Source organism: Scylla paramamosain, chromosome 40 (genome assembly GCF_035594125.1).
Source record: "Scylla paramamosain isolate STU-SP2022 chromosome 40, ASM3559412v1, whole genome shotgun sequence".
Classification (NCBI taxonomy): Eukaryota; Metazoa; Arthropoda; class Malacostraca; order Decapoda; family Portunidae; genus Scylla; species Scylla paramamosain.
Genome location: NC_087190.1, coordinates 11263084 through 11288031, shown reverse-complemented (window position 1 = coordinate 11288031; position 24948 = coordinate 11263084). Strand labels below are relative to the sequence as shown.

General features: G+C 38.3%; 2 protein-coding genes across 2 annotated transcripts; both read left to right on the top strand.

The window, feature by feature from the left end:
• The first annotated feature begins 2014 nt into the window (after positions 1–2014).
• LOC135092425 (probable ATP-dependent RNA helicase DDX47) lies at positions 2015–19280 on the top strand. Its single transcript, XM_063990903.1, has 10 exons — positions 2015–2159; positions 3378–3471; positions 5835–5999; positions 7263–7429; positions 9826–9945; positions 11818–11934; positions 12711–12934; positions 13874–14006; positions 16028–16156; positions 17969–19280. The coding sequence occupies exons 1-10, from the start codon at positions 2118–2120 to the stop codon at positions 18134–18136; spliced, it is 1359 nt and encodes a 452-aa protein (XP_063846973.1). The 5' UTR covers positions 2015–2117; the 3' UTR covers positions 18137–19280.
• A 362-nt stretch (positions 19281–19642) lies between these two features.
• LOC135092426 (uncharacterized) lies at positions 19643–24948 on the top strand. Its single transcript, XM_063990904.1, has 4 exons — positions 19643–20152; positions 21569–21704; positions 22531–22653; positions 24798–24948. The coding sequence occupies exons 2-4, from the start codon at positions 21659–21661 to the stop codon at positions 24932–24934; spliced, it is 306 nt and encodes a 101-aa protein (XP_063846974.1). The 5' UTR covers positions 19643–20152; positions 21569–21658; the 3' UTR covers positions 24935–24948.

The following is a 24948-nucleotide window of genomic DNA, read 5'->3' as shown; positions in this document are numbered from 1 at the left end:
CACCAAAGTATTCTCTACGCCAGACAAAGAAGAGCTGCACAGACAACACTGGTCCAGGATTTTCAGCCAAGACGATAACGAAGATAAAGTAGAACAGGAAGAACCCTACGAAGTATTCGAATACCTACACAACAACCTACATAGAATCACACCATTTCACAACGCAGACATCAGCAGGCTAAACAACCCACAACTGGACCAAGAAATAACCACACAAGACATCAAGCAAATTTGCAAACATACCAAAAAGACATGACCCGGAAGCAGCGGCGTTAACAAAACCATCCTTAACAAATTACCTGATTCCGCAATTAACCGCCTCAAAGATATTTTTAATGCATGCCTCTCATCTGGTTACTTCCCAGACCACTGGAAAGCTTCAATTATTAATACCCAAAGCTGATAAATCTCCACACCAGGTCGAAAACTATAGACCAGTTTCACTTCTGGAAGTCCCTGGAAAATTTTTGAAAGAATTATCAACAACAGATTAAGAAAACACCTAGAAACAAATAATCTCTATAACGAAAATCAGTTTGGGTTTAGAATGGGGAAAGGCACTCATATGGCCTTAGCATTAATCACCGAACAAATAGCTCAATATAAAGCCAACGGAGGCAGTGCCAAATAATCTTACGTGATATATCCAAAGCATTCGACAAAGCGTGGCATAACGGTTTGAAATACAAAACACTACATCTTCAACTTCCATCAACCATTGAACGACTTCTCTGTGACTTCCTGAATGATGGGAAAGCCCGCGTCAAAATAAATAACATCAACTTAGAATGTGGAGTGCCTCAGGGCAGTGTGCTTCCGCCAACACACATTATAGAATATGAAGGAAGATCTAAACCTATGATAAATACCATCACTGAGAGAAATAATAAAGATTAATGAATTCGAGGAAAAATGGAAAATAAAAACTAACATACAGAAGTCCACTCCGTTACACCTCGGCGCCAGAGTCACACACCCACTAAATATAAATGCCACTGAAATAAAATTTGAACCTACTGGAAAAACCCTTGGCCTCGAAATGAACAGTTAAAAACAAACACCATAAAAAGAAAGAACAAAGCCAATGCTGCACTAAGGAAATTATATACTCCACGAGATCAACCATCCAAAATTAAAACCCACCTGGTTAAGGCATTAGTAATACCCTTTTTAGAATATCCCCCTGTCCCTGTTCATGTTTACTAAAATACAGAAACTATAAAAAAAAAAAAAAACTAAATAGTAATAATGTTGTATAGATGGGCAGCTATAAAGCACTTTAATAAAAGAAAAAAAATCAATAAAGATCTAATTAACCTAACGAGCCAAACAAAAAGTGTGGAGTAACGATAAAGGGAAATAATGAGTGAGATGATAAACAATAATGATGACCAATGGATCGCGATAAAGGGAAGCAAGACGTTCTGTTTCTTATCAAATCACACAGTTGAGGCGTGTTGCCGCTGTACACTCGCTGCAGAAGTCACGGCGCGTGCTGCAATATCTACCACTCAAACGCCCCGTGAAGCGATTGACGACCGAGGCTTTCAGTAATGCATGAGTGGAGTGGGTATTTAAATGAGAGAGAGAGAGAGAGAGAGAGAGAGAGAGAGAGAGAGAGAGAGAGAGAGAGAGAGAGAGAGAATGGGTTAATTTTCTATTTTTCAAGACTACAAAGCTAAATAACATACTTTAGAAAAGAGAACTTTCTGAAAAAAATATAATAGATTATGGAAAAAAAAATTCTAGCACTGAAAGAGTTAAGTATTAAATGTAGTAGATACCAGTTGTGTTTTGCTTCACCACACGTCCTTCTTCACTACTTTACGTTTTGGATTATATTGAAGTAACAGAGGTTAGGTGAGGTTAGGTTGAGTGTTCATTTATTTGGTTTCATTTCCGGTATCTGTCATTGAGTCCTATATTTTGGGCCCAGAAACAAACAGTGTCTCGAGATTAATGAGGTTATTTGGGCAATTATCACATTTTCTTTCTTTTATTCCTTTTTTTTTAAGTTAGTTGAAATCCACACATAAACTTTAGGCTCGTGGTGTTTATAAGATGGCGGGAGGTCACAGGAGGAGGAGGAGGAAGAGAAGACAAGTAAACAAACCAGCATGGCGGAGGAAGAGAAGAGCACCATCACATTTAAGGACCTCGTGAGTACTTACTACACTTTCCACACCCACCTTGCCAACAATACACCTACAGGAATTTATAATCTACCAGTTGACACCAAAGAAACACGTGATAGATCTTATTATATCGTGTTTTTGGGTGATTAAATATACGGTGATGAAAATATTGGGTTTGTGCGTGTTGGGTTAAATTTGACTCACCTGGCTGGCTCACCTGTTTATCTACCCCTTGTTAGCATGTAAGAGGGTAATAGGGATACAGCACAAACAGTAGCATAAGGGGAGCACGTATCAGTTCAATTCATAATAAGTTGGTCTCTATTAGATTAAAAATTATGATCACAAAGGTTACAGGATGTCTTAACGTGCATCTACTGGTAATATTTACTGTCATAATATTCATAGCGCCCATTTCTCCACTCAGCTTAGGCTACGTCAAGTTACTGTGTTAAGTTGTGTTAGGTTAAGTTACCCTTAGGTTAGGTTAGGTTATTGTGTTAAGTTGCTATGTTATGTTCGGTTAAGTTAGTCTGTTATGTTGGTTTAAGTTACTGTGTTAGTTAAATTAGTATGTTAGATTAAGTTAGTCTTATGTTTAGGTTAAGTTACTCTGTTAGGATAAGTTACTTTGTTAGATTAAGTTAGGTTAGGTTAAGTTAAGTTAGGTTAAGTTACAGTATTGTGTTAGGTCAGGTTACTTTGTTAGGTTAAGTTACTGTATTACATTAGGTCAAGTTACTCTCATTTGGATCAATAACTCAAAACTAACTGTGCTGACACCTTACACAGTGCCTCCCATCAACATGCAAGGGAGACATTCCCCATCCTTTCCATGCATTTATCCCTTCTTTTCACTGATTTTTTCCTCCTTTTCATTCAACTCGTCCTTCTTTTCATACATTTTTCCTCCTTTTCATGCATTCCTCCCTTTTTTCATACATTTTTTTCCTTTTTTTTTCCCTGTATTTCAATTTTATTCCTCAGTATTCCACTGCATTAAGACTGATAGTGAGTTATATGAGAGGGGTTGTGGTGCTATTAATTGCCTTTGCATTCCTGACCTTCCTAACACCCAGTAAACTCTAAGTGACTCCTAAGATACAAGGAAGGCAATATATTTCTTCCTCTGTATGTATTTTGCTGTATTAAGACTGGTAGGGAGTTATATTAGAATGGGGGTGATGTTGTTATGTGTCATAGCATTCCTAACCTTCTTAACAGCTGTCCTTCCCTCCACAGGGTGTGGTAGATGAGCTGTGTGCGGCATGTGAGGGGCTTGGATGGAAGACCCCCTCGGCCATCCAGCGGGAGGCCATACCGCTGGCCCTGCAGGGTGAGTCATGGCAGAGAAAGAGAGAGAGAGAGAGAGAGAGAGAGAGAGAGATGTAAAGATCAACTGAAGATGAAAATAAATAAATAAATAAAGGAAAAAAAAAGTACGTGAGAAAAGAAATTAAGAAAAAAACATTTAGAGAAAAAGAATGAAAACAAAAGGAAAGACAAATAAATAAAAGAACAACATTTAGAAAAAGAATACAGAAAAAAAATAATAAAAAAGACTTCAAGAAAATAAATAAATAAAAGATAAAAGAAAAAAATTTTTCTCAAATTTTCTTCAAAGGGACATAAGTAAACAGCTTAATTAATATAGGTAATTTAAGTGCACTGAGTTAATAAGTAGTCTTGGGTACCCAAAACATGTGATAAACAGTTTAATATCAGTAATAATAACAGTGTTGGCAAAGTACTCAGTTATAGTGGACGCAGACTAACTTGTCACTCGGGGTGTTGGCTGCACGTGTCTGCACTGCTGCCACCTCAACCCCAGAGTGACCTGATGTGACCTGGACCACCACACTGTGTCCTGGGGGATTCACGTGTCACAGCCTATACCCGTTGCTAAGTTTACTGGGAGATATACAGTGTTGCTCCATCATCATATCAAAACCCATAAAAGAAATAAATAAAAATGAAAAATGCAGTCTCATATTTCATCCATAATTCTGGGGTAATTAAAACAAGAGAGGGAGACCATCATGTACCTGGCAACTAAGTGTGACAGCAGTGTGGGACAGGAACAGCCAGCACCCCAAGTACCAAGTTAGGCTGGATTTGCTAATGTGGGAGGATGCATGGAGGAAAGAAAATACTGATAAATTTACAGAGAATGCCACGTGACGGCCTGACGGCTTCTTGCAGCTTCCCTTGTGTGCTTATATGTATGGTCATGTTTAGCGAATGTACAGTCGAGTAATCTTTAGTTCACCATGAGTCTTTTCTTCATCTTCCCTTACTTATGAATACTGTACATCTCTTAAGTGTGTCGGCTGCCTTGTGACGGCTCTCAAGGATTCCTGATGCCTCTGTGTGTTTGTGTGTGTCCAGTGAAGGGTGGTGCTGCTTATGATGTTGGTCAGCTGGTGTGGTGTGGTGATGCTGGACCAGAAAAATATAAATGAAAGATCCAAGAAGGCACAAGAACAAAAATAGAAAGAGAAGTAAAATAACACAAGAAGAGAATTGACCGAAAAAAAGAATATAACACAAGAAGTTGTTGGGGAGGAACATGAATGGTCAAAATAGATACGAGAGCAAATAGCAAGGATGTTTATTTATTTATTTGCTTTTTTCTTCATAAACTGGGTTCTTTTTCTTGGGTTGGGGAAGTTAGATGTGGAAGTAATGTTTTTTTTTCCTATTTATTTGCTTATTAATTTGTTTATCCATCTGTTTGCTTTGATTTATACTGTTTTGACATTTTAATTTGTTTACTACTTTGTTTATCCTTCAATTCATCTATTTGCTTACTTCTTTCTTCTTTTTTTCCTATTTTTTTTGTTTATTACTTATGTTTTTTTTTTTTTTTTTTCGATCCTCAGTATTAAGTTTTGAAGAAATAGGAACACTGGCAGTATAACAATTTTAAGATCTATAGTTTATTCATTCATTTATTTACTTTTATTTTATTTTATTTTTCTTACACTTCGCAGTAATTAGCAAAACAGGAAAACTGGTGGTAATAATTTTCATTATTTTTTTTTTTCTTCAGTAATGTACAAATGTAATATCTTCATGCATTTTCCTTCCTTATCATGCATTTTTTTCCTTTTTCCCTCTCATCTTTTACCCTTTTTCCATCCATTTGTCTTTTCATATATTCCTCTTTTCATGCATTTTCCTTCCTTCCTTGTAATTTTTCCTTTTTCCTTTTATCTTCCCTTCTTCCAATGCATTTCCCTTCTTTTCATGCATTTGTCCCTTCCATTCATATATTTTTCCCTATTTTCCATGTATTTTTCTCTTCTTGTCTTTTTCCTCCTTTTCTATGCATTTTTCCCATTTCTTCCATGCCTTTCCCTCTCTTTCCATACATTTCTCCCTTCTTTTCCTTGCATTTTCTTCCCTTTCCTTCCATTTTCTTCTCTTTCCCTGCATCTCCCATTTTTGACAAATGATTCATCTTTCCATTCATTTGCCCCTTTTTTTTATATAAATTTCCTGCATTGTTTTGCATTTTCCTCTTTCCTTTGTATTTTTGCCCTTTCTTCCACCCCATTATCCCTTCTTATACTTATTCCCCTCTCTTTTCACACATCCCACACCCCTCTCTCTTCATACGTTCCCCATCTTTCCACCCCCAATCTTTCCACCCTCCTCAACAAAACAGAACAATAACAAACCCACTCATATTTCCAGACAAGGATGTGATTGGCTTGGCAGAGACCGGGTCAGGAAAGACTGGTGCCTTCGGACTGCCACTGCTGCAGGCACTGATATCGAGGCCCCAGCGGCTCTTTGGACTGGTGTTGACCCCTACCAGAGAGTTGGCCTACCAGATCAAGGAGCAGTTTGATGCCATGGGTGTGTGGGAGTGGTGTTGTGTGGTCTCGAATAGTGTTGTGTGGTGTTGAATGGTGTTTGAATGGTGTGTGGTGTTTTTGGGGTGTTTGTGGTGCTGTGTGGTGTTTGAGTGGTGTTTGTTGTTTTTTATTTGTGTTTGGTTTGATTTTGTTGTGTGTGTGTGTGTGTGTGTGTGTGTACTTATATTTTTACAGTCACAAGTTATATTTGTGTTGCATTTTCCATTACTGTTTTTTGCTATTCCTTGTAAGAACACACACACACACACACACACACACGTGCAAGGAGTCCCAGGAGGAAAGCCACATTCTCGGATATAAAAGATGGTCATTTTAAGTCATAAGTATCGTACGGCCAAATGCTGTAAATTTAACGTCTTAGAAATAACAAGGCATTTTACTATGAGCTGGTCACTGTTGCCATATAGAGTTCATTATATTCTACCTGTTACCTGCTACAATTATTCTCTGTGTTCTTGAAATCAATTATATATTCATGAAAACCTTAGTCTTTAATCTAGTAATATTTCCACAATGCCAGCACCCACCATTGCTGCCCTCCCCAACTCCCTCACCCTCACCATTCATGTTTAAATGTCTAACTTCTAAACCATGACATTTGAAAGCACTGCCCATAGAATATTTGCAACTCAGAATGATGCTCTTTCCTCCCAGAACACCCTGTATATATATTTTTTAATAGTTGTTAGTGTGTGTGTGTACAGTTGCTCGTGTGGGATTGCTGGTCTGGTACATAGATGGATAGGTAGACGCATATCACTATAGATAGTGCAGATTACAATAGATAGATAGACAGATTACAGTAGATAAGTACAAATTACAGTAGATAGATAGATGCAGATTACAATAGACAGATAGACAGATTACAATAGGTAGATAGATGTAGATTACAATAGATAGATAAACACAAATTACAATAGACATACAGATTACAACAGATAGATGCAGATTACAACAGACAGACAGACACAAATTACAATAGACAGATAGACAGACATGCATAATTACAATCAATAGACAGGCACAGATTACAATAACCAGACAGACACAGATTACAGTCACAACACTTATTACAGTCCAAATAGAGACGCAGATTACAACAAATAGACAGACACAAATTACAATAGACAGATATACAGACACAAATTACAATTGCTAGACAGACACAGAGTACAATACCTGGACAGACACAGATTACAGTCGCAATGCTTAGTACAATCCCAATAGTTCCACTCTTTCCCAGGGCGGGCGGTGGGGGTGACCTGCGTGGTGGTGGTGGGAGGCATGGACATCACCCAGCAGGCAGTGGAGCTGGCCAAGCGCCCTCACATCATTGTGGCCACGCCGGGCCGCCTCGTAGACCACCTGCAGAAGACCAAGGGGTTCAACCTGAAGGCGCTCAAGTACCTGGTGGGTTCCTTTGTTCCTGAGGGCTGGAGTGTGTTGTGCAAGGTCTTGTCAGGGTCTTGTTGGGGTCAGGGGGTGGGGCAAGGAGTTAAGGGTATTGCTGGGTCTGCTAGATGTTGCTGGTTATTAATTTTTATTTATTTATATATATATATATATATATATATATATATATATATATATATATATATATATATATATATATATATATATATATATATATATATATATATATATATATATATATATATTTTATTTATTTATTTTTTTTTTTCCATTTATTTTTTGCGAGTTTTTTTTTTTTTTTTTAGTTAGTTTTTTGAAGGGTGTTTTTTCTGGTTTGATGGAGCCTAGTGGAAGTTTTTTTTATTTTTTTATTTATTTATTTATTTATTTATTTTGTTTATTTATTTATTTTTTTTTTTGCCATTTTAGGGAATTTAACTGATTGTTTTTTTTATATTCTGGGAAGATTTCAAGGGTTTTTTTTTTGTTTGTTTTTGTTTTTTGTTTGATATGGTTGAGTGAAAGTTATTTATGTTTTTCCAAGAGTTGTGTGACTAAGGAGCTTAACTGGCCATAGTGGAAGTTATTGGGAGTTTTCTAGTGTTTTCATGACTTTGTGATGGTTTGATGAGGGTGAATGGGTGGTTAGGGTTTTCAAGGGTGTTTTCATGATTCTGTACTCTGTTCAGAGAAGAATCTCAATGAGACCTCATTGTTGTGTTGGCAGCCCTGCTCGCCACAAACCCACAGAGTTTGAAAGAAACTCAGCCTCCCTTGAGAAATACATATATTTCTTCAGTTAGCTCAACAACTACACAAGTTTGGTGAATTTTCTTTACATCCACAGTTGAGGCAGTGTTTTTTCAACAATAGTTGAATAAACACTACTGAAGTTGAAAACCTCGGTAGGCTTAAAAACAAAGTACCATATTTGATGGCTCATAAGACACATGGGCTCATAAGATGCACCCAGTTTTTGGCAGACATTGAAATGAAAAAAAATCATAAATGAGTGGATTTAAGCTCTGAATATGAAGTGAAGGATTTCACCTGACATTTGAAGACTCTCACATGCATTTAGATCATTATTAGAAATCTTTTGTTTTTAGGTAGTAAGCTATTTTCTTAAAGAAAAAAAAAGTTTCTCATTAGCTTCAAGTTTTTTTTTTTAACATGTATGCTAGGTAAGAATGTTACAAGATAGGTGGAGTTTTAATTGTATGAAAGTGTGTCTTACCTCAAGGATTAACGGCAGCACACTGTAAAGAACACAATGAAGCTTGCCCATGTCACCGGGTTCGACGTGTAACCTACCACGTGTTTGTTTTGGTACATGCAATGCATGGTGCATGGTCACTTAGGCAAATTCTTCCTGACTGGTGTCATTCTATGTGAATTACCAGTCAGTATAACCTATTATGTATTGTTACCTTGAAAGAATGAGTTGTTTTGTGGTGTAGTACCAACCACCACTTTGTTTACATGTGCGAAGATGTCTGGGGTTTTATTTTAGAGCCTCTGTTGCCATAGACTTACCACCAACCACTGCCCCAATGCTGAACCTTGGCCGCCTCAGAGGACGCAGGCTCATTTCCTGAGACTTTTTTTTTTTTTTTTTTTTTTTTTTTTGAGAGAGAGAGAGAGAGAGAGAGAGAGAGGGTGCATCTTATGAGCCATACAATACGGTAATTATGGGGAATGTAAGTTAAGGAATGAAATTTTATGGTATATACACTTTACTTATAATGGTAATGTCCAGTCATTGTGAGGTCATGCTTAAAACAAAACATGTCTTCTTGGACAAAAAAAAATCACTCCTGAATGTTAAGATGCTCTCAGATTTTACATGAAAAAATTATATAAAAAAGAAAATTAAAGATTTCTATGAGTATCTTGCATGTCACCTTGCATCCTCCATCGCATGGGAAGCACAGCACTGCACCAATTCCCAAACCTAACCTCACCAGATCCCAATGATGTACATAACCTAACCTAACTTAACTTAACCAAACTAAACCCCAAACTGAACCTCACCAAATCACAATAATGCATTTAACCTAACCTAACTAAACTGAACCAAACCTCACCTCACCTCACCTCACCTCACCTCACCTCACCTCACCTCACCAGATCCCAGTGATGCACTTAACCTAACCTAACCATACCATACCATACCATACCATACCATACCATACCATACCAAATCTCAACCTAATGAAACTTAACCACCAAATCTTAAACCTAACTGAACCTTACCTAATGCAACCCAACTTAACCTCACCAGATCCCAATGATGAACCTAACCTAACCCCAATGATGCACCTAACCTAACCTAATGCCAGACAAGTAGGGTGCACAGGTGAGAGCCGCAGAGTAACAAGTGTCCCCGGCAGGTGATGGACGAGGCAGACCGCATTTTGAACCTGGACTTCGAGGAGGAGGTGGACAAGATCCTGAAGGAGCTGCCACGGGAGAGGAGGACAATGCTGTTCTCCGCCACCATGACCAGCAAGGTGCCGTCCCAGCAGTGCTATCCCTTGCAGTGCCATATTACTATCTTCAGTATCTCTTTGCTATCAGTGCTATCTTTTCAGTGACAATCTTCCTATCAATTCCATTTTAACAGCGCCATAGTCTCATCAATGCCACCTTCCTATCAGAGCCGTCTTATTGGTGCTTTCTTCTTCCCATTAGTGCCATTTCATTAGTGCCACTTTCACATCACTTCTGCTACCTCCCCATCAGTGCTGCAGTCTCCCAAACAGTGCCACTCCCCTTCAGTGTCTTCCTTTTAATGCCATCTTATGTTTTTCCTGGTATTGTCATAGTCTTTGTTACAGTGCCACAGTCTTCCCATCTTCCCTTTTCCCATAATTTTTCATGCATTTCCCTTCATTTCACCTATTTTCCCTTTCTCCCTTATTCCCTCATTCTCTGCTCTATTATTTTTTTTACCTCCGTATAATTTTTCCATGCACTTTCCCTCATTTTGCTTATTTTCCCTTTCTTCTTTATTCTGTCATTCTTCCTTCTGTTATTTTTATTTATTTTTTATTTTTTACCTGTCAGCTCCTAATGAACTTGTCAACTCACCTGTCCATTATCTCTTCTTCAACAGTGTGTGAAAAGTTTTTGGTTGCATTCTTCCCATCAGATCACAAAAAAAAACTTACAATTTTTAACTCCATTTCTTGGTGTAGTTTTTTATTAAATTTCCTTGTTTCTTGAGCATTTCCCTGAGATGTTTTGGTTCACTGTCAGTTAGATTTTGAAGTGTCTCAAGCTTGAATCCTGCCCAACATTTGCAAAGCTTGGAGAGTGTGGAGGTGTCGTGGTCTCTTAATGTAGCCTTAATTACATCCCATAAATTAGCAGGCCAGTCTCTCTTGGTGTTGATTTCACAGTTTCCTAGCCATTCTTACACAGCCTGAGTGGTATGAGCTGCTATGCGATCCTGTTTGAAAATTTTGGCTTACGTTATTTTGAAAGATAAGATGATCCATTAAAAGTTCCAAATACACTTCTTTGGTGACAGTAGTTTTGTCACGAAGCACAACAAGATCACCAACGCCATTGAAAGTAAAACATCCTCAAATCTTTAAACTCTGAGGGTGGTTTGTGGTGTGAGTGTAGCGAGGATCACTGGAGCAGACCCAAGCTGCCTGTACACTTTGGTTGATGTACCACTAACACAAGTCCTTTCATTGGACCACACTACTGTACACCACCTATATAAGGCCCAGTCTTCATATCTATTTATAAACTGGATCCTTTTCTTTCTCAGTGAGTCATTTATAAGTTGCCTTTTCTTGCTGTAACTGGCACCCAAGGTCATGGCATTAAGTGTCATGGACAGTACAGAGATAAACACTTCCTTTCCTTAATTTAATGTACTGTAAGGCTGTGGTTGACTTCCAGCTGCCTCTTAGAATATGTCCTTGTCCTCAGACCTGCTTTGTGGAGATCTGTAATAGCTTGAATAGTTGTCTCATTGATGTGCTTTCCACCCACATCTGCCAGGCACTGATGCATGGAAACAGTGCTGCAGTATGTGAGCGGAAAGCAGGAAAAGCAAAAAAGGCAGTCATGTGTATTAGCCCTGACAAGTGATGAGGTACTGAGGAGTGTTCCTACCCACAGTGTGTGATAAGGAGAGTGCACCTCGCTGCCAAACATACCATTCTCTCTCTCTCTCTCTCTCTCTCTCTCTCTCTCTCTCTCTCTCTCTCTCTCTCTCTCTCTCTCTCTCTCTCTCTCTCTCTCTCTCTCTCTCTCTCTCTCTCTCTCTCTCTCTCTCTCTCTCTCTCTCTCTCTCTCTCTCTCTCTCTCTCTCTCTCTCTCAAGAAGGCTCTGCTCAACTAGCCCCCTCTTTCCCCTCCCGGCAGGTGAACAAGCTGCAGAGGGCACACCTGAAGGACCCCGTCAAGGTGGAGGTGTCATCAAAGTACCAGACAGTGTCCAAGCTGAAGCAGTACATGTTGTTTGTGCCCTGCAAACACAAGGTGGGGGTTTGTGGGTTTTGTTTGGTTTGGTTTGGTTTGGTTTGGTTTGGTTTATTTTCATTGTATTTTTGTTTTATATTGTATTTAATTTAATTTTATTTTATTTTATTTAGTTGGATTTTATTTTATTTTATTTCATTGTATTGTAATTTTTTTTTTATTCATTATACTGTATTTTGTTTTATCTTATTTCAGTGTGTTTTATTTAGTTTTATTTTGTTCTATGGTATGTGTTAGTGAATGATTTGAGTATACATTTTTTTTTCTCTTGTTTTTTCTCTTATTTTTTTTATTTATTTGTTTGTTTATTTATTTATTTGTTTTTATATTTTGTCTCTTACTGTTCTCTGTTTACCAAATACCTATGATGCATTGAACCTAACCAAACCTAATTCTCTCTCTCTCTCTCTCTCTCTCTCTCTCTCTCTCTCTCTCTCTCTCTCTCTCTCTCTCTCTCTCTCTCTCTCTCTCTCTCTCTCTCTCTCTCTCTCTCTCTCTCTCTCTCTCTCTCTCCTTTTCTCTTCTCTCCTCTCCTTACTTTCTTTCCTTCCTTCTTTCCTTCCAGTCACACACACACACACACACACACACACACACACACACACACACACACACACACACACACACACACACACACACACACACACACACACACACACACACACACACACACACACACACACACACACACACACACACACACACTCTGCTACCCCCATTCCAATACCCCCAACCACCCACCCACCACCCACCACTAATCCACATCTCCTCCGCAGCACCTCTACCTGATCCACATTTTAAACGAGATTGGCAACCAGGCCGTTATAGTATTCTGCGCCACCCAGCTGTCCACCCTCCGTACCGCCCTTATGCTGCGGAATCTCGGGTTCACGGCTATTCCTCTGTATGGGAAGATGACACAGAACAAGAGGTTAGGGGCGCTTAACAAGTTCAAGGCCAAGGAACGATCCATCTTACTGGCTACTGATGTTGCTTCAAGGTTTGTTTGTTTGTTTGTTTGTTTGTTTGTTTTTTTGGTGTTTGTATTTTTTTTATTATTATTTCTCCTTTGTTTGTTTGTTTCTTTTGTTGTTTGGTTGGTTGGTTTTCCTTATTTTTATTCCTTTGGTGTGTTTATGTGTTTTGTTGGTTTTTGTTGTTATTTGCTTGTTACTCTGTTCTTTTTCTTCTTTATCATTTTTTTTTATTTCCTTGTATTTTTTTTTCTTTTCCTCTGTCAGTTTCTCTATTTCCTTATTTTTCTTTTGTATTTTTCTTCTTAGTTTCTCTTATTATTCCTTTATTTTTCTTTCTTCTTGTCTTCTTATCTGTTTTTCATTATTTCTTCATTTTCTCTCTTCTTTTCTTCTTAATTTATCTTATTATTCCTGTATTTTTTCTCTTCTTTTCTTCTTTTCAGTTTTTCATTATTATCCTCCTCATTTTTCTCTTTCTTCTTTCAGTTTCCATTACTTTTCCCTCTTTTCACCCATTATTCATTTACAGTCTCCTCTTTTTTTTTTTTCCCTTATCAATTTCTGTTATTCCCTTGTTTTTCTCTTTTTCCCCTCTTGTCAGTTTCTCTTAGCATTTCCTCATTTTCCTCTCTTTAATTCTTATCAGTTTTTCATTATTTTTCCTCATTTTCCCCCTCTTTCCCATGTTAGTTTCCATTGTCTTTATTCCCTTATTTTCTTGTCTTTCACTCTCAACAATTTTCTGTTATTGTCCCATTTTGTTCCTCTTTTCTCCTTAATTTTCCTCCTTTCTTATTTTTCCTCATTTTTCCTCCTTTCCCCATAATATTTTCCCTTCATTCTCCTTTTCCTGTAATTTTTTCCCCTTCCCGATCCTTGCCCATCATTTGCACTACTTTTCCCCTCGTTTTCCCTAATATCCCCCTCATTTCCCCTCATTTTCCCCTCGTTTCCCCCTGCAGAGGCTTGGACATTCCTGCAGTGGATTACGTCATCAACTTTGACGTCCCGATGCACAGCAAGAACTACATCCACCGGGTGGGCCGCACTGCTCGGGCCGGCAAGGCGGGGGTGGCCATCACACTGGTGTCCCAGGTGGGTGGTGGTGGTAGTGGTTTATTTGTTGGTTATTTAGTTTTGGTTAGGTTAGTTTTGTTTTGTTTTGTTTTGTTTTTGCTTTTTTTTTTGTGTGTGGGGATCTCTACCCTTCCTTTTCCTTTTTTTTTTTTTTCTTTTCCTTTATTTTTTTCCTTTTCTTTCATTTCCTTTCTTTTCTCTTCCTCACTGGTTCTTTCCTTTCCATTTATTTCTTTCTCTTCTCTTCCCTTTCCTTCTCTTCCCTTTTCCTTTTGTTCTCTTTTTCCTTCTCTTTTCTTTCCTTTCTTCTCTCTTCCCCATTTCTTTCCTTCTGTTTCATTTCTTATCCTTTCCTTTTTCTTTCCATTTCTTTCCTTTGCTCTTCTTCCCTTCCCTATCCTTCCCTTTCCTTTTGTTCTCTTTTTCCTTCACTTTTCTTTCCTTTCTTCTCTCCTCTCCATTTTTTTCCTTTCCTTCTGTTTCATTTCTTATCCTTTCCTTTTTCTTTCCATTTCTTTCCTTTCCTCTTCTTACCTTCCCTTCCCTTCCCTTCCCTTCCTCATCTTCCACCCTCTCCCTTCTCATCTCTTCCATATCACCCACCCTCTCCCCTCCCTTTCCACCACTATCCCCATCACCCCCCCCCTCTCCACACACACAGTAAATCTCACCAAATATTCTAGGCATTAGTTAACAAATCTCTTACTAACAATAACAAACACTAGTAAATCTGTTTTGTAGTGAGAATTTTCTTGCATATCTCTCTCCCATGTGTCGTAAGTAATTTTTTCATTAATTTATGCTTATTATTTATTATTGATTCTGAACACATCCGTTTCTTTAAATAAGGATGTTTTATTTATTTATCTATTTATCTGTTTATTTATTTATTTACTTATTTTTTTTTATGTAAGTCGATCACTGGCCAAGGGAAAACAAGGGGAAAAGTAAATCCCGCAGAGGTGCCGGTCACAAGGGATGTCAAGAGGATTATTGGAAATTTAAGGATAAGTGTCTTGGAAAATATTATGGATGTTTTGTTTCTTTGAGGATAATAGTGAGGATCTTGGTGTGTGTACTGTGACACTTGACAACACTGCTTTCCGATGCTGTCAAGGTCATATGGTGACTGGTCGCGGCCACCACCACAGGTCAGGGGAGGCCAGGAAGTCACTTCATCTGGTCACAGGAAGGTTTCAAGACACTTATCCTCTGTTTGTTTGTTTGTTTGTTTGTTTATTTTTTTAATTAATTTATTTTTTTATCATTCTATTTGGCATGTCTAGGAATTGGCATTCAAGTGGTCCTTTTATTTATTTTTTATTTATTTTATTTTATTTTTTTGTCAATATTTTTTGTTGCCCTTGGCCAGTAGCACTCTCAGATAAAAAAAAAATCTATAGTGAAAACTTTCCATCCTGTGCCTGCTATGTACCCTTGCGTGCTTCACAGCAACGAGAAACAACTTACTTACCACTAAAAAAAATATATATACAACTTTCAAGACAATGCCATTAGAGGAGTGCTGATTGAAGGCAAGTGTGTTACCAGACCATCCCAGACCACAGGTACAGTACATATGACAGGTGATGATGTAAGACTGTGCAACAAAAACACTATTTTAACCATGAACCAAGTGTCACAGGATAGTCAGGGTTGGAGGAAACTTGGAGGAAAGATTAAGGAAGGTCTGTGAGGGAGGAGAAGCCTGGAGGTAACTTGTGGAAAGAAATAGGGAGGAAAGGAGAGAGGGTGGTGGAGGGAAGAATAACTGGATGTGATGTCAGACTATCTAACAAAAACACTATTTTAACTATGAAGCAAGTGTCACAGGATAGTCAGGATTGGAGGAAAGATGGAGGAAAGATTAATGAAGGTCTGTGAGGGAGGAGAAGCCTGGAGGTAACTTGTGGAGAGAAAGAGAGAGAGAGAGAGAGAGATTGCTTTGCTTAGTACAAAATAGATTTACTGTGGTTAAGAGATCCCTAACCTTCTCCCATCCCTTCCCTCCCTCTCTCCTCCCCCTTACATGCTTCCAGTACGAGGTGGAGGTGTACCAGAGGATCGAGGAGCTGCTCAACACCCGCCTGGAGGTGTACCCAGTCGTCAAGGAGGAGGTGCTGGTGCTGGAGGAACGGGTGGCTGAGGCTGAGAGATTCGCCAAGATTGTGAGCGTTTAGTTTTTGGTTCATATTTATTTATTTATTTATTTATTTTTTTATTTTTTTTATTTTTTTATTTTTTTTTAAGAGAGATTTGCAGATTGTGAGTGGCTTTTATTTTTTTATTTTTATTTTTTTAATTCTGTGTTTTATTTTTTATTTATTCATTTTCTTTATTTTAGAGTGAGATTTGCCTTTTTGAGAGAGAGAGAGAGAGAGAGAGAGAGAGAGAGAGAGAGAGAGAGAGAGAGAGAGAGAGAGAGAGAGAGAGAGAGAGAGAGAGAGAGAGAGAGATTTGGCAAGATTGAGTGTGTGGCTTTTATTTCTGTTTTCTATCATTATTTTCTATTTTTATACAAGAGGGGTACTGGCCAAGGGCAACAAAAATAAGAAAAAAGGCCCATTGAGGTGCCAGTTCCCAAACAGAGGTAAAAAAAAAATAAATAATGAAGTGTCTGAAATGTGTGTGTGATGGCTTGAGTTGTCCAGCGAGTGGGTGAGGAGCACGGGGTCTTCTCACACGATGGCTGGACAGTTGTGATGGTGCTGTATAGGAGTGGCCATATATTTCATAATTTTACTGTTTTTTTTAGGATATTCTCTTTTTTAATATTCAACATCTTTTCTTTTCTTTTCATCTTCATTTGATGTAGTATTTTACATGACATACTGACAAATTATTCTGACTGGACCCAGATAGTATTCACAAGATTCAAACAGTTATTTGGTTTTAAAACTAGTGTTAATTTTTTATGCTGCAAGATCTTTGGTCATTAAACATCTATCTATCAATCTATATATCTATCTAGATGTGCAGAACTGAGGCACCATTCTTACTGTAGTAGATTCATCAGTGACACAAAACTGTAACTGAGTGTGGACGGCAGTGTATTTTCTTTAATACAGATCCTAAAATAATTAAACTTGCAGTATAAGAAGTGCCTATCCTTCTTTTTAATGGTGTTTTTGTATGACTCATTATTTACTTCAGCCTCCCATACATTCATCACCCATATCCACATCACTTTACTTCAATGTTCCATAAGTGCATCATCCATCCCTTTGTCACTTTCGTTCAACCTTCCATACATGCATCACCCATCTCTTTATTTAGTTCAGCATTCCATACATACATCACCCATATCTTTATTTACTCCAGCCTCCCATACATCACCCATCAGAGCCGTGAGAGGCACAGCACTGCACCACCCATCACTTGGGGATCAAGGGTGAAGCAGAATTTGACATTGGTTTAGTCATTCTTGCCCTGAGCAGACTAACTCAGTGTCCAGTACTGTGCTATACCTTAGGACCATTTTCCTCCTCTCCTTCAAATAAGAACATGAAGACATGGGAAAATAAGGGAAGCTGGTGCAGGAAGCCATTCTATCCACACAGGGCAGCCCCTCTATGAAACATGCCTTCTTATTTCTACCTATCATCGTCATCCATAAGTTTGTCTGGTCTTTGAAGTTCTCTAATGACTTGACACTAACAACGTAGACCCATTCTGTTTATCAAGTGCTCTGTTTGGGGACCGTTCTCTTCCTCTCTCAAGTAAGAACATATAAACATAATTAGACTGACTGACTGACTGACTGACTGATTGATTACAGCTAAGTAAGCCTAACTGACTGATTACATATTCACCCTCTCATTAGGGTCTTTTTTATTATTTAATCATTTAATTAATGTATTTATTTTGTTTCCCTCTTGGCCAGTGCCCCTCTTACATAAAAATAAAACTAATTTCTCTCAATTTATCCCTCTCACCTCTTGCCCCTCTCACCCCCTCTCCCTTCCTCTCTCCCCTCGCAGGAGATGGCGCGGCTAGACGAGAAGGGAGGGAAGAGAGGGAAGAAGAGAGCTGCTGATGATGACGATGAGGAGGAGAGCATGGGAGTAAGGAACCGCATCAAGAACAAGAACAAACATAACAACAACAACAACAACAAAAAGAAGAAGAAGTTTAAGGGGAGACCGTAAAGAGAAAGAAATGGAAAGGAAAGAAAAGAGAATGTTGTTTATTTTTCATTTTTTTTCTATTTTCTCTCAATATGTGACCAATAAATTTTAAATGAAGGTTTGAAAGGTATCTTCTTTTTTTCTAGGCTAGTTTTCCTTGCATATGTCTGGTTGTTTATGTTAAATGTCATCTATTTAATTGGCCTAGTTATTCAAGAGTATTGTTGTAGATTCCTATTAACTTTTAAAAATGTGTAAGTTCAGAATTAAATGAATGATATATATATTTTCTTGTACAGATATTCTACTGTAGCAACATTATCTTTCTCTTGTTCAGCTCATTTATGTTATTTATTATCACACCAGGGTCTAGTTACAGGTGACTCATTACTTCAGTCCAAGTCACCTGAATATTTTTCCCAATACAAGTACAGTCATTTTACTACATACTCAGTCCAAGTCAAGTATATGTCATTGTATTTAAATAGAAGTACTTTATGCGATAAAAAGAATTCCTGTCACAGATTTGTAAAGCACGAAAGTTAGTAGTTTTCTTTTATACACATTAATGAGTACACTGTTGAAAATTATGTTCCTTTATTCTCTGTTACACTCCAATATGATAACACTCATTAAGCATATTTACCCAACAGTATCATCCCAAAGTTCACTAGAATCTATATACAGTATATAACCTTTGATTAAATACAATGTACTTGCTTGTACTTGAGTGTACTTGGTATTTTTCAAGTAATTTGGGTCTAAGTACAAGTATAAGGACAAGTAACATTGAATTTTTAAAGTCCAAATACAAGTTTATGAAAATCTGTACCTAGTCTAAGTACATATACTTAAGCTCACCCCTGGACCACACATTCCTTAATTTGTGTGTTGTAATTTTTGTCAGGGTAATATTGTTATCAAATTGGTACCTGTGTCTCTGTCATGTATGTTTTGTTTTCAGTTTTATGGAAGTGTTCTAAGTTTTGCTACCTATTCATGTCTCAGTTTGAATTTAGAAAAGTTTAGTTATCCATGTCTTGAAGTTTAGGAAGTTGAAGTTTTTAGTCATTTATTTCTCTGTTCAAGTTCAGGAAAATTTAAGTTTCATAAAAAGTTAATAAGGGCTTCATATTTTTCAAGATAAACATTCTCTAAAGATTTCTGTACGAGTATGTGTGTGTATTGAGTTGCCATTTGAGTGACAGGAGGAAGGTTAACTCTTTCACTGCTATACATAACAATTTACAACACTAAAAGCAATATGTGGAACCTTTTTAAGTATCTACAAGAAAGAAGAGGATAAGAAAAAATAGGTTTTGCAATTCTAGCTGGTACAATATTTGGTGTGGCTGAGAAACAAGTAAAGATATCTCAGAGTGGTTGGTAATTTAGGATATAACTGTGTCAAATAGCAGTGAAAGGGTTAAGTGTGAGACAAAGGCAGGTGGTGGTGTGAGTGTGCTGGGATGAACAGGATTCCCACCAGTAAGACTCCTGGCCAGGTCAAGTCAAGGTGAGTCTCTCTGCTTGCAGGTAATTCTTTTGTCTTTTTGTTCATTATCTACCAGTATTTGTGCTGTAAGGTATTCAATTTTACTTTTTGTTTAATTTTAAGTATTTGCATATGATCTAATTTTTGTGGTTACTGAATATATCAAATTAAGTGTGATTTTCTTTTTTGTCTTTCGATTTGTTCACAATTATCAGTCATTAGTGATAATTGCCACAAGATGCTCATTTATTCTATTACTTTTGAGTATTTCCACAATATGATCCAGTGATTTTTGTGACTCAGTGTATCAAATGAAGCAAGAAATATAGTAAAGTAACAATAATAACTATCCTGAATTCATACTAACTACTCCCAAAATTTTCAGTGTGGTGGAGTGATCCAGGCACCACTGGACACCAGGCAAGAGGGCTGGCCACTGCCCCTCCCTGTGGTGTGGTGCTGCCTGCTGCCACTGCTTCCAGACAGCCTGTCCTGGAACAACCTGTACTCCAGCCACAAGTACTTGACCCTCTCATGCACTGGTAAGTTCCCTGTGTGTGTTCTTTCCAATGCCCGCTCTGTTGGCAGGCACTTGTGGCCTCTCCACACGACTTGCAAAACTGATTTAGAAGCAGTTTTCTTTCCTTTGTGACTCGTAAGTAGGCACATAGATTCACAAGGAAGTTATTTTTACTGTCACATAAAAGATTCACTTAAGTAATTTCACTCGTTTTCCCTAAAAATAATTTTAAAAAATTGTTCCCAACTTTGTAGCTCAACACTTTTGCATGCTGCACGTCACTTGAACCACCATTTTATGAGCTTTGCAATGGTACTGTTTGTCATTGTGATATCAATTAGATCTCAAGAAAATAGTGAAAAACTGAAGTCAGCATTCATCTTGCATTATGTGCAAACAGCCTGAGTCACGGCCTGAAACTTACAAATTATCTAACAGTCAGCCTGCTGTGGGGAGCCTCAGTGTTGCCAGTTCATTACTTTTGTGACAATTGTGCTCATCTTTGACACACCAAAAATTGACATCCATATCCCAGAAACTTTTATTAATTCAAAAAGTACATTTTTTGGCACACCTGTGCATCGGTGCAGTTTTACACAAAGACATTTGGATGCATGTGTGTCTGGTGGGTTTGAGTATTAAAGGTATAATAGTTTCCTGCCAGTAGTAGTGAAGGATGTGGTATTTCTAGCCATTGTCAACCTTACATGTGATTACCACTATAGTATACAGATAGACACATAGATTGGTAGTCAAGATTGTAATATTTGTAGCCATTATTAGTTCAGTATGTAGTATTCCTGGCAGGGAGGAGCTTAGGATGTCATATTTCTATTTGTTAGTTTGCATTAGTGGTTCATGGATGCAGTGTAATGGGTGACTCAAGGATCTGTCACACTAGGTAAAATTTCCATGGTCCTTCAGTCAGATCCACTGTGACTGCTGGGGTGGTCCTCATTATTGACCTTTTAGGTGATCCATGGTCTTCCATCGCTCTGGTAGATCTCACCAAAGGACTACGATTTTTGTTTTGATACCTTGCTGAATACCGAGGATGAATATAAACACATCAGGTGGCCAAGTGTTTGTAAGAAGGCTGATCTACCACAGTGACCCGTTAAGGCAGCAGCTTGAGGAAGTCATGTTAGTTTAGGCATTGTCACTTCCAGCTGATAGTAGTTAACATATTTATGGTCACCGGTGGTCTAAGCTGTAAGGTTTCCATTCTGAGACCAAGATGTTTCTGGTTTGTAGCTCGAGCTGTAACATTCTTGGCCTTGATTGTGTTGCTTAGGTATTGTGGTGTGTTGATCAGTAATTCTGGGGATTGGCACCTTATTTTTTTATTTATTTATTTTATTTTTTTCTCTTGGTGCCCCTCTTGCATAAAAAAAAAAAAGTGTTATTTCCTTTTCATGAGACTTGTCCACTCTTCCAGACACCTGCCACCTTCCAGCATGGCCAGCCTGACCAGTCCAACCCCTGACAGCACACTCCCCCACCCCCTCAACATCACTAGATCACAGTGATGCAAGGTGACCACCACTGGAGGCACACATGTCAAGTCAGCACAGGTAACAGTAACACAGGTGGTATTTCTGTACTGGAGTTTGTGTTGTGCTAAAATTAACTCACTGTTCTTTGTATAGTAGTGATTTGGTGCTTTTGCATCTATACTTCCATTAATTTGGGTATAAAACATCTTGGGTTGTGTGGCTGCCTTGTACAGTTGCCTTTTACAGCCATGGTCTTCCTTTGCTAATCTTCCTGGCGCTGTAAAGATTGTTTCAATAGAGATACAGGAGAGAAAAGAGAGGAAACAGGAGGTTAATATTATCTTTATACACCACAGAAATATTTACGAGCTCAGTACAAGAATAGTGTCAAAAAAGTTATGGGGATTGAAATAGCAAATTTGTGTAGCAGTGAAAGGGTTAAAGTATTTTACTTAATATATCAGTCATTTTCACTTTACATTTCTTCTTGGTCTTCATGGAGTTGTTAATTGTTAATTAAGCATTAAAGTGTTAACCTGTGCACGAACATTCTATTAATTTCAGTATATGAAAATGAAAGGAAGTGTTCAGTGTGACATCTCCTTCACCTCTGGCTGTCTTTTATCATGTTTTACCATTTCTTTCTTTTTCTTATGTCTCCCTCACTGTTTCCATAAGGTTTGTGTGTGTGTGTGTGCGTGTTCTCTATAAGGTGCATCTCAGACTTGCTATAATATTTGTGGCTATTGTTCATGACATCTTATATCAGAGGACAGATAAAAAAGCAGATATTCTTTCTTTTATTATCCTATATCTTGGCATACATTGCAGTAGTATTTACATTTATTCACAAATAGATAGTGTATCAACTACAACTGTGTGTAACCATCAGGTACTATTTCAGCAATGGATCTCCACACATCGGCACCCTGGAAGCACGAACTAAGAGGGACATCACTAGAAGCACCAACAAGGAGGGACATCACTGGTGCAGCACATGAGGCTGTGGTGCATAAACATACTTCTGGTGAGACTGTGTGTATTTAAGGGAAGGGGCTGTGGGGTTTGTAAACATACCGGGGGGGGACATCCTGTGAGGCTGTGGGCTGAGAGAGAGAGAGAGAGAGAGAGAGAGAGAGAGAGAGAGAGAGAGAGAGATCCTTGGCTCCAGACTGGTCAGAAGGAACATTGGTGCTCACCTGTACATTTCCCTTCTGCCTTCCACACTGGCACCAGGTCACATGTTGCTCCAGGGATGGTTTTGTGTTGTGTGCCTTTGCTTGTTTTGCCTTCAATATAGACAAGTTTGACTGATATCCTTTGCCTTCAATATAGACAAGTTTGACTGATATCCTTTGCCTTCAATAGACAAGTTTGACTGATATCCTGAGCCTTAGCAAAGGGTGTAAAAATAGCCAAAACAAGTACAAGTTTTTGCAATTTAAGAGTATTATAACTGGAAACTTTCTGTAATGTCTTATGATGTATTCAGCAGCACACACAGGCATTCTGAATAACTTGCTTCATGCTGTGGGAAAAAACCTCAGCATAACGTGACCAGTGTGTGGATAATACATCAAGTGAAGTGGAGTTCTCTATAAAGTATTTCACACCACTCCAGCCACACACCATCCAATTATGTGAACAGAGTGGAATCGTCTCATAAATCACTCTTTTATTTGACATTTCATCCACAATCTGATCACACCAATATGTTCAGTTCATCCACAATCTGATCACACCAATATGTTCAGGATTTTTATTTTATTCTACAAGATGAAGTAATTTAATTCAGAATACCTTTGTGTGCTGCTCAAAATGGCAATCACACAAGTATTATAAAAACTGAGCTAAGTTTTCCACTATACTCATCATAATTTTAAATGAATTTCTGTAAACAAGTCTTCGTTCTGCAAGTGTCAGGATACCAATTAAAACGCTAACCTGCATACAAAACAAGCAAAGACACAACACAAACACACCACTGGAGCATGTGTCGTGTAGCCCAGCGCTGAGTCACTGAGAGGAAGGTGCGGCCACTCAGCAATGTATGTACTGGGCTAAGCAAAAAATCCAAGTTAAACAGTCCCAGATCTCATGTCAACTCTGCCACATGTCAGTTTGTCTTCTAGAGGCTTCCCTTGTCATCTTTTCATCTTGTTTTCTTGTTACTTCCCTGTAATCTATCTTGTTTCCTTGAGATTTCCCTGTAATCTATTCTTGTTTTCTTGTTTCTTCCCTGTGATGTGTCTATCTTGTTTCCTTGAGACTTCCCTGTAATCTGTTCTTGTTTTCTTGAGACTTCCCTGTAATCTGTTATCTTGTTTTCTTGAGACTTCCCTGTAATCTGTTATCTTGTTTTCTTGAGTCCCTGTAATCCGTTATCTTGTTTTCTAGAGACTTCCCAGTAATCTGTCATCTTGTTTTCTTGAGTCCCTGTAATTTGTCATCTTGTTTTCTTGAGTCCCTGTAATCTGTTATCTTGTTTTCTTGAGACTTCCCTGTAATCTGTATCTTGAAACTTCCTTGTATTCTGTTATTTTGTTTTCTTGACACTTTCCTGTAATGTGTTATCTTGCTTTCTTGACACTTCCCTCTATCTAGTGTTCCTCTTAGTCTCCACATTCAGTTTCAAGGGCAGCACTCTTCACCCTGGCATCCCTCCATGTGTTCTCTTCCTTGGACATCCCCCTGGTTTAAAGACAGAAGTATGTTAGTATGTCAAATCTTGGCTCAATATATTCATACCCAGTTACTACACACAGCCTGCTTGTTACAGATCCCTACCACTACTCTCCAAGCTTTTAACCCTTTCACTACTAATCAGTCTTTCTCATAATCAACTATAACTTATAAAACACTTATTCTTTCCTACTAGTCTCTAAAATACATGCTTGTGTAACTTGGCAAAGTAAAAATTGTTGTCCACATTTCCTTTTCTTGATGTCCATTTAAATAATTTATTACAGTAACCTCCATGTTAAGATATGACCATAGAAAAAAAGGGTTAAGGAAATATAAGGATGCTAACTAGGATTATAACACTGGAGATTACTTGCCCCCTAGTGAAGGACAAGACTCCCCAAATTCCAGGGTGTCACCTGCTGGGCCGGACAGACGGCCACAAGACTGCGCAGTAGCATTACAAGTTCCCCCTCCGTCTCCCTCCAGCCTTCCTTGCAGGTCGAGATGGTGCGCTGGTCTTCCCCTGGTGTGGTCCCCAGTGGTGTGATCCTCAAATTCTTCCTGCAGCCCGCTTTGTCATCTTCCCTCCCTGCAAGACAGTTCCTGGTTATACAAGGCAATAAACAGAGAAACAATA